Genomic DNA, 19,961 nt, shown 5'->3' with positions numbered 1-19,961 from the left:
GTTCTTTAAGCAGACGTTACAGATTTTTCCACTGAAGGGCCTTTACAAAAGCTGACCGTCTCTTTGCGTACCTGTTAACATCATCTTTAAACAGTGACATCTGGTTTGATGCGACTTGCTTTGTTGATTGACTTGGCATCACTTGATCTGCCAGGTGTGCCAGTAATACTGCCGTTTTATTTGGCTTCAAGCACTAAATGTTCATAAAAGCTGACAAGGGAATGATGGAGCATGTAATCAACTTGCTTTTGGTTTTTGTTTCAGATGTAACTTGGTGCACAACCGAAGAATTGATCTTCAGTGACTCAAAGCAGGATGAGAGAAGATACACCAGAAAATCAAATGGAAAAGGCATTTGAATTACACTTAGTTTGTCATCAGAAGAGTCGCTTCCTGCATCCGTGAGGGAATAAGTCTGGATATTGTCAGCGCTTACCCAAGGGGAAGACACTTCTCCACTGTTTTTCGGTGCGCTTCAGTGGGACCATGGCCAAAAACTCATTCCGTGGGTCGAAGTACAAGCCAGAGGCCAATCATGATGGACATTTTGGCTGCACACTCAAAGAGCTTCGTTCTCTTATGGAACTCAGAGGAACGGATGGATTACAAAGAATTCAGGAGTGCTATGGAGATGTTCAAGGACTCTGCTCCAAGTTAAAATCATCACCGATAGAAGGTAAATATTTCATTTGCAACCAGTCTTTATGCATTGATTCTTTTTCAGCATCGCAATAAACCCACTTGATTACATCTTGATTTAGATTTGAAAACTTCTATTTTTTTTATGTGTGCTGGTACCTTTGCAAGTTTAACCCAGTCATGAATATACACTCACCGGCCACTTACTAGTACTGGTTCGACCCCCATTTTGCCTTCAGAACTGCCTTAATCCTTCGTGGCATAGATTCAACAAGGCACTGAAAATATTCCTCAGAGATTTTGGTCCATATTGACATAAAAATATCAGATGCATATTTGTCAGCTGCACATCCATTATGTTAATCTCCCGTTCCACCAAATCCCAAAGGTGCTCTATTGGATTGATATCTGGTGACTGTGTAGGCCATTTGAGTACAGTAATCTCATTGTCATGTTTAAGAAAGCAGTCTGACATGATTCACCCTTTATGACACGTTATCCTGCTAGAAGTAGCCATCAGAAGATGGGTACACTGTGGTCATAAAGGTATGGATATGTCAGCAACAACACTTAGATACACATGTGGCATGGACACCATGCTCAATTGTTACTAAATATCCCCCACAATAGGGCTGCTCGATATTGGAAAAATCTAGCATTGCTATTTTTATATATATTAAAATGCAATTATATATGCAATATATATTCTCAATATATATTGCAATATGAATAAAATTTCACCAGAACATTAAGTAAATTCTAATAAACAATCTATAAACTTTTTGGGGGTCCACCGACACATTTGCGATGTGGTCTGCTATTTGCAGTGCATTTCTGTATTTGCACATTTGAGTATTTTTATGCACAACAATCTATAAATACAATAAAAAAATAAATAGAAAAAAGTGTTTGATCGTTTCCTGAGACTAACGGTATTCAAGTAAAGTAACTGAATGATAAAAAAAAAAATTCAGTAAATTTAATCAATGTTAAAATCACAAATAGTACAATTTATTATGTCTGAATGCTTTTAAAGTAATTTTAAAATCTCAGTCATCAAAAACACATGCAAATGAAGAATTATAATACAAACCCAACATTGCATATTCTGCGATGTAACTATTACGACGGATCACTTTGCAATATCGATGCTAAAACGATATATTGTGCAGCTCTACCCAACACCATTACACCACCACGACCACCAGCCATCTTTTCCACACTTTCATGTTGTTGATGCCAAATTCTGACCCTACCATCTGAATGTTGCAACAGAAATTGAGACTCATCAGACCAGGCAACGTTTTTCCAATCTTCTATTGTCCAATTTTGGTGAGCCTGTGTGAATAGTCTCAGTTTCCTGTTCTTAGCTGACAGAAATGGCACCCGGTGTGGTCTTTTGCTGCTGTAACCCACCCACCTTAAGGTTGAACGTGTTGTGCATTCAGAGATGCTCTTCTGCATACCTCGATTGTAACAAATGGTTATTTGAGTTACTGATGCCTTTTTATCAGCTAGAACCAGTCTGGCCATTCTCTTCTGACCTCTGGCATCAACAAGGCATTTGCACCCACAGAACTGCCACTCACTGGATGTATCTCTTTTTCAGGCCATTCTCTATAAACCCTAGAGATGTTTGGACGTGAAAATCCCAGTAGATCAGCTGTTTCTGAAATACTCAGACCAGCCCATCTGGCACCAACAACCATGCCACGTTCTAAGTCACTTAAATCACCTTTTTTCCCCATTCTGATGCTTGGTTTGAACTGCAGCAGATCATCTTAACCATGTCTACATACCTAAATGCATTTAGTTGCTGCCATGTGATTGGCTGATTAGAAATTTGCATTAATTGGACAGGTGTACCTAATAAAGTGGCCGGTGAGTATATAAATGATATTTTGAGCTTTTAATGAGTTTGGATTTAAATGATTTTTTCAAAATGGCTGATTCATTTAGTAGGGTATTTAATAGGGTAATTAGACAGGTTATTGTATAATAATAGTTTGTTCTTGTAGACTATCGAAAAATATATAGCTTAAAGGGGCTAATAATTTTGACCTTAAAATGTTTTTTAAAAAAACAGCTTTTATTCTAGCCAAAATTAAACAAACAAGACTTTCTCTGGAAGAAATAATATTATCAGTCATGCTGGTTTCAAGAGCTCGAGTTTTTTAAAGGGCTTCTTGTAAGCAGCAGGTTGCTTTCACTTTAACCTTTTACGTGATCTTTTTTTCATTATCACACACTGTATGCTTTCACTAGCTTTCTTTTGCTTACAGTTATTTTGGGCTAAGAATTTTTATTTTTAGTGGGACTAAAGACAAATTGGTAAATCTGCAGTTTTTAGCCCTAAAAAGTCACGTGAAATAAAAACGAATTGCAATGTGACACTATGAAACCACAACCCATTTGCTCATGCTCATTGAGCAAGGTCATACACAACACAAAAATGTGAACTGAATGAGGAGGCATGCGGAAATAACACAAAATTTAAATCATTTATGCATATAAAATATATTTTCCCAACAACAAAATTGTAGCTAATGAAAATGGTGTGTGGCTAGTAATGTTGAAAAACTATTAGCCACAGTGGCTGGTGATCAAAAAAGTTAATGTCAAGCCCTTGTTAATTTACTTACATTTTAAAAAGTAAAGTCAACTAATCTTTTTAAAAGCAGCAGGTTTACTCACTTGTTTTAAGTAAAATCAACTAGTAATTTTTACAGTGTAGTTTTAAAAGGCAAAGAGAGGTTTTTGCATTAGCCAAACTATTAACACTATTTACATTTGCAAAACAGTTAATGCATTTCTCAAAACAATTAGTACAAACTGCAAAACCTAGTTGATAACCTGCAAAAGCGCGTCACTTGCTTAAAATGGATTGCTCATTCCTCAAAAGCAAGTATTGATGTTAATGAAAGTGTCAGTGTCATCAAGATGAAAAATCCTGACATCATTATTTATGAACAAGATGGTCAAATGGTTTGACCTGTTTTCATTATGACACTTTACTCTGTAAATGTTTACCAATGCAAAAAAAAAAAAATTTGTTGACACGTCCTGAAAATGCTTAAGACAGCACTATATAGTATTTGCACAGCAATTTGAGAACTACACTAAAGTTAGACATCACTGCATTTAGTGAGATATCTGAGTACAAGACACTGAATAGGTATGTTGCACATTTTTACTGCATTTGCTCTTTGCAATCCTAATTTATTCACATGTGCAAAAGAATAAACACATCCTTACTTACAAAAAACAGAAACTTCCTTTGCGTAGAGCTGTGCACAACTGTAAACAATATTGCAGTACATACTGTAAATTAACCAACAACATACATAGGTCTGTAAATCATCCATAAAATTGATCAATTTAGAAGACATTTTCAGGAAAAAAAAAAAAATTTTTTTTTGTAAAATTAGCTTGACAGATTTTGACAACCAGTTCAACATTTTTGTATGTAATGACTCAAGTAATGAAATGAGGACTATTAGTTTAATATGGATGGCATTCACAAGTTTAGTTAATTTTGACTGACATGACATTAGCAAATGATGATGTTATAAAACAGCAGATAGTTGTATGAAAGCAAGCATGTCCAAAAGCCTTTACAATTTGTTGGAAGGATTGAGAAACTGCTACTGTGATGTGCACAAATGACTAATTGTTTTGAGAAATGCATTAACTGTTGTACAAATGTAAATAGTGTTGTGAGAAATGCACCAAAGCAACTGAGAAAAACTGTAACTATAAATAATTAATTAACATTTCCAGGTTACAAACCTACTTACACTGTAAAAAATGCTGTGTTCCACATAATCGATTTGTGTTGAGACAACATGGAGGAATTAAAGGGCTAAAGAGGGAAGGGTTTGCATGAAAAGGGGAGTTTCATACGTGCACACCCTGATTTTCACAGAGGCAACACAATTCAGATGCAGGGGAGATAGACAGTGATTCGGAGGGCAGCATTTACAGCGGATCTGAGAGCTGTGTGGAAGTGGAAGATTTTCAGTTCATAATGTTGTTATATTACTGTAAACTTTGTAACTAAATCTGTTTGATTAAGGTATGTCTTAAACATAGCAGAGTACTGCTGGCGACTAATTAACATTGACATCTGAATAAACATAAACGTGAAGAACCCTGATCACACACTTACCAAACCTAAAGAGACAGGACAATCAACACCAACTGGAACCGTGTCTTTTTTTAAAAGAAGACAAATGGCAAATTTGGATTTTACCATATTCAGATTCGAAAAGCTCTCAGGTAAAAAATGTTCCTTACACACATATTTTTTGTCACATGTTAGCAGACCACTGTAATCCACATATGTGGGTCCACATGTAAGTTCTGCTCTCATTGCGGGGAAATAGAAACAAAACCTTCAATGCGACACATTTATAAACACAACACTGATGACCCATGTCTCAGAACAATTCTTCTTACTACTTGCTTGAATTACGGTTGGCAACACAACATGGCGTCTCTCTGAACACTGTAACAGGTAAAAAGAGTCTTCAAAGCTATATCATGCTTATTAATGAAGTTGAACCTCATACACAATAGAGCTCACTGATTAGTTTGAACCAAGACTTTCCCATGAATAAATGAACAGATGCTGTAAACTCAATGACGTCACTTTGTACTGGCCGGTACACACAGCCAATTTACACAAGGATCTAATCGCTATGACGTTGTTTCAGAATTTTTTACTTGTTAGCTAAATATAATATGTGTCTTAATAGTGTTTTTTGCAACATGGGACATAAACATGACTGTCAACATCTTAAAAATGTGTTTTGGTGTTTCTTGACACTTTAAAGGTGCAGTAGGTGTTCTGCCAGAATGCTAGCATTAGCATAATAGCTTAGAAATTGTACGACCCTCCCCTGCCATCCAAAGCCTCGCCTCCTTAAGTCATGAACACACGACACGCACTGATTAGATATAACACTAGATCATTTCATTCACCGGTTAGAAAACTCTATGGAGACACACACTTTATCAATCGTAGTTGTGGACAGGCCAGCGGGTGCAGGAATTATATTTTCCCAAAAGTGTATCACAGGCTGACATTGTTCAAAAATGAACAAATGTGTGAATATAAATCAAACTTCACCTCAGTAAAGCTGGTTAGGCAGAAGAGCACATTTACTTTTGTTATGTAATTAAACTAAATAAAAATTAGATCAGAAAAAGGAGTGCTAAAGACAAAAATTTCCTGTCATCTTTTTACATTACACTTATATTGATGTTAGCAAGAAAACAATTGACTTTTCATTTTCAATTGTGCTCGTGTAACGGAGGCCAGCTTGTGTGTGCTGTCTACAGGTAAACCTCACGCTTCTGACCTCTAAAGGTGTCCTAGCGACAGATGCTAGAGGCCATGGTCTTTAGCCTCATTGGTAGAGCAATTGACTCCCATGCGGAAGGTTGCTGGTTCGATACCAGCTCGGAGCGGGTTGGTTGGCGTGAGTATTGAGTATGGCGGAGTTACATTGGTGCCATGACCCGGATGGGAGTGAGGTTTAGGGAGGTGAGTGTAACTGAGGCCAGCTAGTGTGTGCTGTGCAGGTAAACCTCACTCCTCTGATCTCAAAAGGTTCTCTAGCGACAAATGCTAGAGGCCATGGTCTTTAGCCTCCTTGGTAGAGCAACCAACTCATATGCGTAAGGTCGCCGGTTCGATCCCAGCTCGGAGCGGGTTGGGTGTTGTAGGACCGGTGGGGTTACACTCGCTGTACATCATACATTGCTTGTTTTCAGCTCCTTTAACACTTGAATAACTAAACAAATGCACAGGTCTATTTAACCACTATATTGTCGATGTTGTAAAAGGTACTCCATGAACTTGAAAATAGGCAATCTTTGTTTTCAGTGGCTGAACAACCCTTCCATACATATAAACCCATTCATAAACAGGAACACAATCTACAAAAGCTTTGCGTGGCTAAAATAGTTTTTAAACATACCTGTCTAAAAGAAATACTTCAGCTGTGGTGTCATCCCTCAGATCGTGGTTTTGAACTGCATATCGTCATTTCCCTCTAGCGGGTCAAAAGTAATTCCGATATTGATTCAGGGTTTTAAAAAGTTTTGATTTTAGAAACAATCTTTCTTTTCATGCATACAAGGCCATGTTGTTCTTTCAGAAAGAAGTTCTTGATGCAGAGTATGCCAGATGATGTCTTTCTGTCAGCTGTAGATGCATGCTTCATGTGTGTGTGCGAGTGACGTATCTGTCTGATTTTAGAGGCTAGGCAGACATTCAAATTTAAATTTGTTGACAGACAGTTTGAGAAACCTGACGTAATTGAGTTATTTATCAGTCCAACAATATTTAATTGGATAAACTTTTTTTTTTGGACATAAAATACATATAAATACATTCAGATCATTTACTTTATTCATTACTATTGGAATGTGTAGAGACTTTCAACCAGCACACAAAAATGTTTCTGATGACAATCACCTACTGCACCTTTAAGTTGACTTATTAGTTTTTACAAATTTGAGTGGATTGAATAAACAAGTAAGTTGTGCCCTGAAAACCTTAAGAATTGTGTTGTTTCAGCTCAACTAGTTTAAACAAACAGCAGATGTCATTTTTAGTGTTCTTTATAATGCCAGTATTAATTTTGAATAAAAATATATGTATTGAATCTTTATTCACTCAAACATGCTCAAATTGTCTTCAACTTTACATTGTTCAATTGTAAAATGTACAGAAGTCACTAAATGTTGAACAAATTGTTTAATATTACTAGATATTTAAAGAAATGTTACTCAGTGTTAATTAATGGATTAAATCTGTTAAACATTGTCAACTTACATGTTCATTTAAAAATATTTTAGCTTTATTTATGTTTTTCTGGGAGATGTAGTGGCGCACTAGGTAGTGCTGTCGCCTCACAGCAAAAAGCTCGCTGGGTCACTGGTTCGAGCCTCGGCTCAGTTGGCTTTTCTGTGTGGAGTTTGCATGTTCTCCCTGCGTTCGTGTGGGTTTCCTCCGGGTGCTCCGGTTTCCCCCACAGTCAAAAGACATGCAGGACAGGTGAACAGGGTAAGCTAAACTGTCCCTAGTGTATTAGTGTGTGTGTGAATGAGTGTTTGGATGTTTCCCAGAGATGGGTTGCAGCTGGAAGGGCATCCGCTACGTAAAACATATGCTGGATAAGTTGGCGGTTCATTCCGCTGCGGCGATCCTAGATTAATAAAGGGATTAAGCCGAAAAGAAAATGAATGAATGAATGAATTAGGGAATTCCCTGATTAGGGAACACTATTTTAAAAGATGTATAAAATGTAGGGCTTAGCTTTATTTTTCCTGTAAATCAAGAATAATTGCTAACCATTATTAACCACTAGACATTTTTGAGCTGTATTACATTTTACAATTGCACATTTCCAACTCTTAATTCATCTCTTTCTGTGCTTGTAGTTTATCTAGTCCTTCTTCATATTTCAATCATTTGTCTAACACCATGATCAGCTTATGTTTCCCTTGATAATTCCAGTGAAATATGTTTACACGCTCCTCTTGTGATGTCTGTTTTTGCGTGTTGATGCTTTATAAATAGCATAAGCCCTGCACACGTTTTGAAAAGACAATCTGATCTCGATTACTGATTTAATTTACCTCGTCATCCATCCTTTTTCCAGGTGGATTCGCACTGGCTTAGCTCTCTGTGCTGACATATTTAGCTCTGTCATGAGCCATAACAGACAGTTGTAGTTGTGACAGGTGGGACCAGATCAATTTACCTCATGTAATCCCGCTCACCTCAAAGCGAGGCAGGCTCTTCATTGCTGCGCTTCTTGCTAATCTCACTGGCCGCTGCTCTGCTGCATGGGGTTTACATTCATTTTTTGCCCTTGCCAGCAGTGGGTAAACCTTTGAGGGGGTAGAGGACTAGTGGTTTGTAATTGAGCAAGGGAAGGAAGAGAGGATTACACTGTGTTAGCGTACAGGCTGTGCTCTTGCTTGTGTACGGGTTGGAAATCTTCGTACTTTTTTTTTTTTTTTGGGAATCCATTATGTTTAAAATGAAAAACAAAACAAAACAAAACCCCTCTCCAAATCCTATTCAATTTCTCAAGCGTTTTAAAAATCCAAGTTTGAGGATTGGCTTTTTCACTCAACTTGGTCCATCTGTCAGGTTTTGAAAACTGCAGGTACAATTCAAAACATGTGTATGTATGTTTTTTAAATGTACTTGAAAACTTACATATAGATGCACCATATATAAAAACACAAAACATCCTCTTATTTTTGTTTAAACTGTGATTTGAACAAATATTTAATGAATAGAATTTTTCAAACAACAGTGTTCAAAATCTTGAAACAGACCCTAAACAAGTGTACGTGTGTGTCATCATCTAATCAAATTTAATCATGTTAAAAAAAAATTGCTAAAAGTCATACACTACACAACTAAACAATTTGATGCTGCCTGTGACACAATAAAAAGTATTCTTTCCATCAAAAAGATTTTTTGTCATATTCTTCTTATTATTATTATGATTATTATTACTATTAGTCATTCATTCATTTTCTTTTCGGCTTAATCCCTTTATTAATTGGGGGTCGACACAGCGGAATGAACCGCCAGCTTATCCAGCACATGTTTCACGTAGCGGACGCCCTTCCAGCTGCAACCCATCCCTAGGAAACATCCATACACACTCATTCACACTCATACACTATGGACAAATTAGCTTACTCAATTCACCTGTACTGCATGTCTTTGAACTGTGGGGGAAACCGGAGCATCCAGATGAAATCCCACGCAAATGCAGGGAGAACATGCAAACTTCACACAGAAATGCCAACTGACCCAGCCGTGAACCAAACAAGCAACCTTCTTGCTGTAAGGCCGACAGCACTACCTACTGCACCACTGCATCACCCCCATTATTATTATTATTATTATTATTTCCTTTATTTAGCCAGAAGATCACATTGAGACAGTACTGTCTCTTCTTCTAGTGAGACCTGGGGTGCGTTTCCCAAACAACGATGAAACTCGCAGCTGAACTATCATAGTACGATGCATCGTTTGGGAAAAGAACGATGTAGTGGCCAGTGTTTCCCAAAACATCTAGTTTCTCTGTCGCAGATCCATCGCTTGAACCACGTTAGTTATAACGTAAAACGCCCATAATGACAAACTGGGCGGAGTAACTACTTTTTTAGAGAAGAACCCCATCATTTCTTTGTGCAAATTATATTGTTTTACACAAACACGCATTTAAAATAAAATCCAATATTAGATTTGGTAAAAACATGCATTCACTTGCCATATTAACTGAAATATATGTAAATGACACATATACTGTAGGGTTTATGTTTCCTTTATAAATATTATTAAGAATATGACATATCTGACAGTACCTTTTATGTTATTTTATAGACTTATTTCCGTATTCATTATTTCTTATACAGCATATTATTACAGACTACTACAAATGTTGGTAATTGATGAATTGATGCATTTTCAACATCAACAACTAATAGTGCAGGGATCCTGGTTCCATAATGCAGTGCAAACTGAAAACAAACAAAATAACTGCAGAACTCAAAATACTCCATGTCCACAGTATCATTTTCAGTCATTTTCCGAATAAAAGGTCTGAAAACCGTTATGTCCGGGCATTCTGTATAATAAAAATGTAAGATGCTTTTATCTGCATCATTTTCAGATGCTTTTTGTTTCTACTCTTTAAAACATCACATCAAGTTGTTTTTTTTGATGGGTCTGCAGGGGGTGGGAGCTGTACACTATTTTTGCTTCAGTTTATCCTCCAAGTTTGTTTTTCACACTGAAACTCAAAAACTGTGTTCAGATAAGTTAACAAGGATCTAAATAAGAAACCGCATAATAAAATAAGAAAAATATATCATCCTAAACTACTGAGTAACCAAGGAAGCTGATCTAACTAAGGAGAATGCTACAATGCTATTGTGTTTTAATAATCCTATTCCATTGTAAAAACTGATTGACGTTACTCTGGCTTAGTATTTTAATGTTTCACCATTAGTAATAAAAGGAAATCTGTGACAAGAATTGAGTGCACTGTTCAATAAAATAATTGTAACCATCACAGAAGTTTTAATGATTTCCACTGCAAATAACATGAAAACATTACAATCCATCATATTAAAACCATTAAATCCAGTATACTGTCATGGTCTCTAATGTGGGATATATTCCTGTAGGATTTATTGATTTCAACAGTCCATAGAATTATTAGTATATTAGTATAAAATTATTAGTATAATTTTCATTATAACCATTAAAACTATTAAGAATTCAATGTTGGTTTCTGCTATTTCTCTAGCAGGGTCCTTGAATTCTGTACAGTACACCAATAATGAATTTTGCAGTAATGTATTGTAGTTATTTGAAGTTAAAGGCAAGTTTTAATGCAGAAATCCATTTTATAGAGTGACAATATAATACATTGCAAGAAAATGGTATAACGAAGGTTACTAGAGTATGTTTTACAAGAAAAGACTATTGGTTTAGAGTGTTATTTCAGCAGTTTTAGGTAACGTTTAAGTTTAAAAGCAATTTCTGAGGGAAAATTTTTCTCAAATTTTGTATTCAGTGTGGTAATGTTTATTCTGCTCTTTCTCTTTGTCTAGGCTTAAGTGGTCATCCCGATGACATTGCACGAAGAAAAGAAGAGTTCGGAAAAAATTTTATACCTCCTAAAAAGCCAAAAACATTCCTTCAATTAGTGTGGGAAGCACTGCAGGATGTGACTCTAATTATTTTGGAAGTTGCAGCCATAATATCCTTAGGCCTTTCCTTTTATAAACCTCCCGATGCCGAGAGAGAACGTGAGTATCACTGGACTTTTAAGCTTATGCTTATTAATAATACCACTCTGTTTCTCTTGCTCAGTGGCGCTGCTGAATAACAATGATTTTGAAATTGTAACATGGCCTAAAGGTGAGCACCATTATGTATTCAGCTCACCTTGGGTTGTTTTTTTGAGATAGAAACAAACTTTATCTGAATCATGGTGTGCTTTTAGCAATAAGATTTTGCAAATCGTGTTATTTTGTGTATAATCTGCAACATTTAGGATGATCCTCAAATAGAATGAAGTGTCCTATTAAAATTGCAAATCTAGCCTTCCACATCATCGTTAATTCAGTGAAAAAAATTGTTTATTAAATGTTTGTCGTAAATCAAAATCTGACTTGCTCCCGCTCTGGAATGGCAGTACTTCTCTGTTGATATCAGTTTGGCAGCTTAGGCCAAATATGTTTAGCCACGCCCCTCCATCTATTAGTTTGCTGTGACTGAAAGATAAGGGGAGGCGTGAAAAATAAAACCTTTGCCTCTACTTAATATTCTATTTAAGAGGGAAAATCATCTTCATACTAAAATAAAATCTGCAGAAACATCTGGCCTGTTTTAGAGAATCCATTGATGTTTTCTGTTATCCACATATTTCATTTCTCAAAAAAAAGTTAGTTATAAATTAATTGGCATTATTTAGTTATATTGGGTAAGCCATGCACAATTATAAAACAGCCTCATTCTCAGCCTCATTCGCTTGACAGAGGGTGTGTCTGAAGTTGGGGCTAATGCGATCATCATAGCAGCCTCAGCCAATGAAAATAGTCAGTAATTGGCTACTGTCTGAGCTGGTGTATCTGATTGGCTGACGCTTCTGTTGGTGCTTGCAAAGTTGAAAAAGTCCTAATTTCTGCAGTGAGCAATGCCACTGAAGCGGTGCTGACGGATCCACAATGCAGTTCGGCAATGCCTGACGTCACCCATTTAAAATGAATGGGAAGTGTTGACGCTGACGCTCCATGTAAATGTGGCGTAACAAAGCTAAACTTTAGTTTTAAAGCCTCTGAAGGATGGTCCTTTTAAGAAGAGAAAAAGAATGCCAATTGTGACTTAATTTCTTGCATGTTTGTGACAAATAGTTTGACAAAAAGTGTCGTATCATATTCAAGATGAACCCATTTCAGTTTATCAGTGTTAAAACTGGAACTCGATGTTGATGCCAATAGACATGTGGTTATTGCTCACTGTAACCCAAGTTAGATTCCCAGCTTGAGGTCCCTTGATGATCCTCTCCTAGGTCTAAAAAAATTGTTCATACTGTATATGGATCTAAATGAATTAAAAATAAAAGCTCTGGAGTTGGTAAGATGTTTTAAGTGTAAGTATATTATGCTCAAGGCTTTATTTAATGAGAAAAAAAGAGGGAAATAATAATAACAAAAATGTTATTACTGTGAGGGCAAACACATCGCTACTCTTGTATTTTAGTCTTACATAATCTTTCAGAAATTATTGCTGATTTGGATAATTGGACATACATTTAAACAATGCCTAATGTTATCCATGTTGAAAATATGTGCTGCTTAATATTTTTGAGGAAACAGTGAGACATTTTTTTCTTAGCATTCATTGATAATTTAGCAAATTAGCATATATGTACTCTTGAGCAATTTAATTCATCATTGATGCATTTTTTTATATTAATTCTAAGAATAGTGCATATAAACATTTTATCAAGTTCAAGTTGGCTTTATTGTCATTTCCCGCCAATACACCCTCCTACCCCCCTCCGTTCTTCATTTTCATCCGCGATCTCCCAAAAACCCCCCCTCGCTCTTCATTTTCGTCCTCGAGCTATACCTACAATATAATAATATTGTATCAAATATAAATACTGTACAGGTAAACAATTTTGATTGAAGTAGACATGTTGTACTGAGCAGTTAAAAAATAATATGTAGAACTTATGAGAAAGAGCTTTATTGCCAAATGTTTACGAGTACAAGAAATTGTTTTTCGTGACAGAAGTTTCCACAGAGCAACAGAATAAAAGTGACAAAATAAAAAAAATTGGCAAATGTATGTATGGTATATTATATAATATATATTATAATATATATTATTATATATTATAATATATACATATTTTATGCATAGCTATATTATGTGCCAAATAAATGTGCAAATGAAAAGTAGTACAAGTTACTACTCAAGTAGCTGTTACTGACTGTGACCTTCTGATTGGTGCAGACTGTGGTCGGGCGGCTGGAGGTGTCGAGGATGAGGGGGAGGCAGAAGCGGGCTGGATTGAAGGTGCTGCCATCCTCCTGTCTGTCGTCTGCGTGGTTCTTGTCACAGCTTTTAACGACTGGAGTAAAGAGAAACAGTTTCGTGGACTCCAAAGCCGGATTGAACAAGAGCAGAGGTTTACAGTACTCAGAGGCGGTCAAGTCATTCAGATACCAGTGTCCGAGATTGTGGTCGGAGACATCGCACAAGTTAAATATGGTACAGTGATGAAGATTTAAAACTGGATTAAATGTAGAATTAGTCTGCCATTTTGCATTTAACCATCCCACATAACAAATTTTTTCTGGCTCAGCTTTGGCCCTCACTAACAGGTTTTGCTTGGCCCACATGTCGCAGTGAATTACGGCACATGACTGGACCAAGGCTGGCTTCCAGACAAGGGCCAAACATGGACCAAATCTGGGTCAAGTCACAGCCAAGTTAATAACTCATAACTGGGCCTGAACTGGGCCAGATAGCTTGGTGTGTCACAATGAAATTGATAAACCCATGAAGCACTGCGCTTTAGGCACGCTATGGGCGTGCTTTTTCTTAAAGGGGCCTAATTGGTAGAATTTTTTTTTTTTACTCATAAATTAGTTTAATGTATTTTAAATGTAGGTCAAGACAGGCCAAAATTACCAACATATCAATTTTTATTATCTGGGCCAAATACTACGTTTTACATCTGGGCCAAATCTTGTGTGCTGCGAGACTGCCACCTCTGCCAAACCCGGCCCATGTTTGACCCACATGCTGTATGCCAGTGCCAGATGAATGCCTAACATGCCAGATTGATGTCAAATCTGGACCAGAATTCTTTGCTACCTGGGATGGTTATAGCCAAATTCTGCCATTTTTTAAATTTGTCTCTATTTATGGGTGTACATCCATCCAAAATACTTTACATTTTCTTACAATACTTCATTTAAGGATTTTGTCAGAAACAACACAGATCTAGAGCAAAAATCAAATATCAAATATTGGCTCAAACTATACACATAATTATACAAGGAATACATATAATAGCAGACAGATGCCTTAGTCCGGGAGACAATACAATGCCTAGAAATAATGTTTAATTTATACCTCAGAAGAGTTGTTGGATGCAGGCTGAGTGGTACATTTGTCCAAAAGCCTAAGAAATTGGACTCAGTCCTCAAACACTGAGCCTCTCCATCAGTATAACAGAAATCCAATCTGCAATTCACTTTAATAGGCTAATAATAGACACAGCAACATCAGCTCTTTTCTCAAAGTCTCTGAAATGGTTCATTCAAAGATCTGGCGTGTATAAGCCTCTCCTATCTGAGAGGCAGCTCTGATCTGATTGGCTAGATGGATTAGGCTGTTATGATTGGTTTAGTTTTTACTGAACAGAAACAAAACATCTAACTGATTTTCAGCACAGGAAGCCTCTTCACCACTTGTAAATCAACAACAATCTCTGTAGCAATCCATCCTCATCTTTTGGATTTGTACAGCAAGTGGATTTGCTTCCACTGTGTAGAAAACAGCACTTTCTTAACATTTCAACAGCTTGAACCAAACTCTTCTAGGTTTCAGTTCTAGAGACAGATGTTTTGGATTGAAAGTAGACTTTGTTCTCAGCCAGCAACCATAGATTTATTACTAACCTAAAAAGGTTGTTTTTAATTAGTTGTCTTTTGAGAGACAATAAATCCATGCCAAGCACTTTTGCAGATACTCTGAAGTCACAACAAGCTAAATTACACATTACACAAGTTAATTTCCCCAAACAGCTTAATATGGTGCTTTAAAGGCACCATAATCTTGTTTATGCCATCGGTTATCATGTTTATTTTCAAAGTTTCATTTTGTTTTACTGTGCTCATAACAGTAGCTGGAGTAGATTTACAGGACTCACTGGCTGTATGATGTGGGAGTCCAGGATGAAGTGGTTCTGTGTGTAACTTTGTTTCAAAAACTGCAATCTTTTGTGAAAGTTTTTGGCAGTTTGTGTAGCGGTGATATTCTGAATCAATCCGAACCAGAGGCATTTTCACAGCCATCTGTGTTTTCCCATCTTAGGAATATAAGCTGGTGGTAGCGGGAGGATTGTTTAGTCAATAATTCCACTCTTGTTAGTAAAGTTGTATTTCAGAAAGTTTGTTGCTTCCATGTTGATATTCAAGCTGTGTTGTTTGAGCACTGTGCTGATAGGCTCAAATTAAAATTACAGTATAAAATAGGGATGTCTTAATCAGGTTTTTTTTTTTAATTCTGAGTTTTTGATATTCAGATTTTGAGTATCTAACGATACTGAAACCTGATCCAATACTTCTAAAGTACATAAAAAAGAATAAAAAGAGCGAAGAAACAGATCCAGGATGTTAACCTTATATTAACATTCAACAGTTCTGTTAACAAGCAGAGCAGTTCTGTGAGGTATTTTGAACAATCAAGTAATACATAACATCTATTCTTCACTTTTGGACTTTAGTGCAACAGTAAATATAAAAAAAATCAAATATAAAAACGAATAGCCCCACAACTTAAAGTGAAGTTTATTTATAAACTAATTTTGAGAGGAGCACAAGCTTATGATTGATAGCACCTGGTTCACATTAACTAACACTGATTTACCAATCAGACGACTCCTTAACCATTATAAATAACCAGAGTATCTTACTTCAGCCATCTTCGTCTTGAAGAATCCCCCCTTCCACCCCTACTCCTCCCATTTCCTTGTCAGGGTAGCACGGAGGCCTAGTAGTTAGCACCACGGCTTTAAGAGTTTGCTTGTTTTCCGTGTTTGCGTGGGTTTTCAAAACATGTAACATAAGTAAATTGACAAATCTAAATTGACAGCATAGACACTTCATAGCATCAATCTACTTCCAACATTATCAAGCAGGGGAGTTCTCGAGACCTACCTGAACTCGGACTCTCTCGCCCTGCAACGGGAGGGAGCCCCGGGCTCGAGGATCTCACGAGTTCAGGGCTCTCTTCCAGGACAGCATGCCAAACAAGCTTCATAATCAATCATCAGCTAAGGGCGAACTCTTGAAATACCCGGCAGGCAATCGCAAATTTATATATCTCACAGTTTGCTATGGCAATGTTGTTGTCATCAGCTTTATGATACATCCAGACCACAAATATACTCGCAATTTCTGCTTCAAGTTGCATTCGTGTTCTACTTTGCCCAAACCCCATAGCGTCTCTGCAACTAAAGTGATGTCATACCGCACATGTTGCTGTTTCTGTCAAGAAAGAGGTCTAACTCTGTGCTAAAATAATGAATATAAAAAGTCTGAAATCGTGTGATCGTGCCCTATTTCCAATCACGTGTTCAGATCTGGACATCTCCAGTGTAAAATATAAAAAGCAAAAGTGCAAAGTGCGGAGCAAAGCAAAGACGTCTGAACAGTAGCAAAGCAGGAAGGCAGTCCTTAAGTCTCATTCTATTTCAAATACTTTTATATTTTAATTAAAATAGTATTAAAAACAGCACTAATATAAAATATTATTCAAATTTAATCGTCAACCTGATTTTTATTTCCAAACAAAATTCAATGTCCCCACGATGTTGGGGTACAACTTCAGCATGACGTCATGTTGATATCCTGTGCCTGCAGGAATAGTTCAGACAAAAATAAAAATATTTCCACACCATTAATTCACTCTCAAGAGGTTTTAAACCTTTTTTGATTTTCTTTCCTCTGTTGAACACAAAACAAGATCTGCTGTAGAATGTTGGAAGTCAGCATCCATTGACATCCATAGCTTCCACAGCTGCTACTTCCCAACATTTTTTAAGAAAATCTTCTTTTGTTGGAAAAATAGTGGAAAAAGTGGAAAAAAAATTTGCTTAATGACTTTAATTTTTAAATAATCTATACCTTTATCTTTAAAAAAAAAAAAAAAGACATGTTCAAATATATGAATTTTTCCCTTCCATTAGTCTGTTGTTCTGATGTTTTGGTTGGTTTTCGAATAAAAATCACTCTTTTGGCTTGCGATGCACACATCTGTCTGCATGTTTCTTCTTAGACAACACCATCTGTCCTTTGCTCTGTGCTTGCAGGTGACCTCCTTCCTGCTGATGGTGTACTAATCCAAGGCAACGATCTAAAAATTGATGAGAGCTCCCTCACTGGAGAGTCGGACCACGTCAAAAAAACTCTGGACAAAGACCCCATTCTTCTTTCAGGTTTTGCATCTGCTTTTTTAGATAATATACAATAATTGTCAAGACTGACACAGTTTTGCCCTTCTAATACTTGTACACTTTTACCATGTTTACTCAGGCACACATGTAATGGAGGGCTCCGGAAAAATGCTGGTCACTGCAGTGGGGGTTAATTCTCAAACGGGAATTATTTTCATGCTGCTCGGAGGTGGAGATGACGATGACGACGATGATGAGGAGAAAAAGGAAGAGAAGGAGAGGAAAAAGAGGGAGAAGGAGGAGAAGAGGAGAGAAAAGGAGGAGAAAAAGAAAGAGAAAGAGAGGAAGAAGAAGGAGCAGAAAGACAAAAAGAAAAGTACGTTGCACTAGAAAGAAATTCCTTAAAGCAGGGGTGTCCAAACTCAGTCCTAGATGGCCGTTTTCCTGCATATTTTAGCTTCAACTCGCTTCAACACACCTGCCTGGAAGTTTCTAGTATACTTAGTAAGAGCTTGAATAGCTGGTTCAGGTGTGTTTAATTATGGTTGGAACTAAAATACGTAGGGCACCGGCCCTCCAGAACCGAGTTTGGACACCCCTGCTTTAAAGGGGCAGTTCACCCAAAACTGACAAATCTGTCATCATTTACTCACTCTTCACTCTTTACAAACCTGTTTGACTTTTTATCTTCTGTTGAACACAAAAAAAAGAGATTTTGAAGAAAGCTGGACTTCCATAGTATTTGTATTCCCACTATGGAAGTTACTGGTTAACAGATTTCTTTAAAATATCTTCATTTGTGTTCAACAAAATAAATAACCTTGGAAGCACTAAATAAATTGTGAGTAAAATTTAAATTTTTTGGTGAACTGTCCCTTTAAGTATACACTCTCCTTTGATCAAGTATAAGTTTTCAAATATTATTTAATATGAGTCCTATCTGTAATGCATTGCTTTAGTAATTTGCCCATGGTGGATACATCATATTTAAACATACATTCACACATCATTTCCAAATTATTGAAGCCTTCTGGGATATGTGATTGATCCATCTCACTTTTTACCAGACAAAAAGCCAGATGCATCCGATAAAAAGAAAGGTGTGTATCAGGATATAGAGTGTGACGGTCTTTTAGATCAGTGATTCTCAACTGGTGCAGGTTTATTGTAAATTGAAAAAAAAATCCTAAATTTGAATAATTAAAGGCAGATACATGTAATCAGGCATTGATTTTTGTTTGTTTTGTTTGTTTTGTTTTTGGTAGGTCAAGTAGTCAAATGAATTTGGCCCAAATCCATCTTGGAGGAATCTTAATGTATTAGTCAGATGACTTGTCTGTAGGTGTGCAATACTGACAAAAAAGAAATCACACATACATAGTACATTAATTTCTGTCATAATTTAATCACCTAATACTTGTTTTAAACCAGTTTGAGTTTTATTGTTCTGTTGAGCACAAATAAAAAGTAATATATTACAATTTTATGTCTACCTTATCTCTTTTTTAAAAAAGTTTAAAAAAATGCATTTTACACTAAAATAGATTCACATTGCGTCCTTAAAAGGTACCACATTTTGTTCCGTTTTATTTATTTTTTTATTACAGATTGTAATATACTACTTTTTTCCCCAACACTGATTTCAATAGTATTTGTTTTTCTCTTATGGAAGCTAATGGCTATTGCCATTTCATTCTTTAAACTTTCTTCAATATTACTTATTTAGGGTTAAACAAGCCAAAAAGAAAAACTTAAATAGGTTTGAAACAAGTAAAGGATGAGTAAGTAAGTAATAATTAAGTAAGTAATTAATCATTTATGTTAAAAAATATTGTTGTCTATATGTCTTTTTTAATAGATCACTGAATCTTTCACTCACAACAAATTCATTTAGCAACAATAGTGTATCACTACAAATATAAAATACAAAAACACATGCAAGGATACCGTTTTTTCATAGATTGAATGATATTTGAATGAAATCTAAAATGCATTATAATGCCATCTTGAAGATTGATAAAACAGATATTATAATATTAATGCAGACAATAAATATTGCACACTCTACTTCAT

General features: G+C 36.2%; 1 protein-coding gene across 10 annotated transcripts in view; it reads left to right on the top strand.

Annotated features, from left to right (window-relative positions):
• Nucleotides 1-19,961, top strand: part of atp2b1b (ATPase plasma membrane Ca2+ transporting 1b) — a 55,276-nt gene that overhangs the window by 17,933 nt on the left and 17,382 nt on the right. For 5 of the 10 annotated variants that reach the window (XM_073942128.1, XM_073942127.1, XM_073942130.1 and 2 more), the window contains 5 exon segments: nucleotides 265-676; nucleotides 11,299-11,496; nucleotides 13,715-13,972; nucleotides 17,805-17,930; nucleotides 18,028-18,264. In XM_073942128.1, the coding sequence (XP_073798229.1) occupies nucleotides 487-676; nucleotides 11,299-11,496; nucleotides 13,715-13,972; nucleotides 17,805-17,930; nucleotides 18,028-18,264 (1,009 nt within the window). In that variant the 5' untranslated portion in view covers nucleotides 265-486. 10 annotated transcript variants of the gene reach the window in all.

Source organism: Danio rerio, chromosome 25 (assembly GCF_049306965.1).
Source record: "Danio rerio strain Tuebingen ecotype United States chromosome 25, GRCz12tu, whole genome shotgun sequence".
NCBI classification, from domain to species: Eukaryota; Metazoa; Chordata; class Actinopteri; order Cypriniformes; family Danionidae; genus Danio; species Danio rerio.
This window is presented reverse-complemented; position numbering and strand designations above follow the sequence as displayed.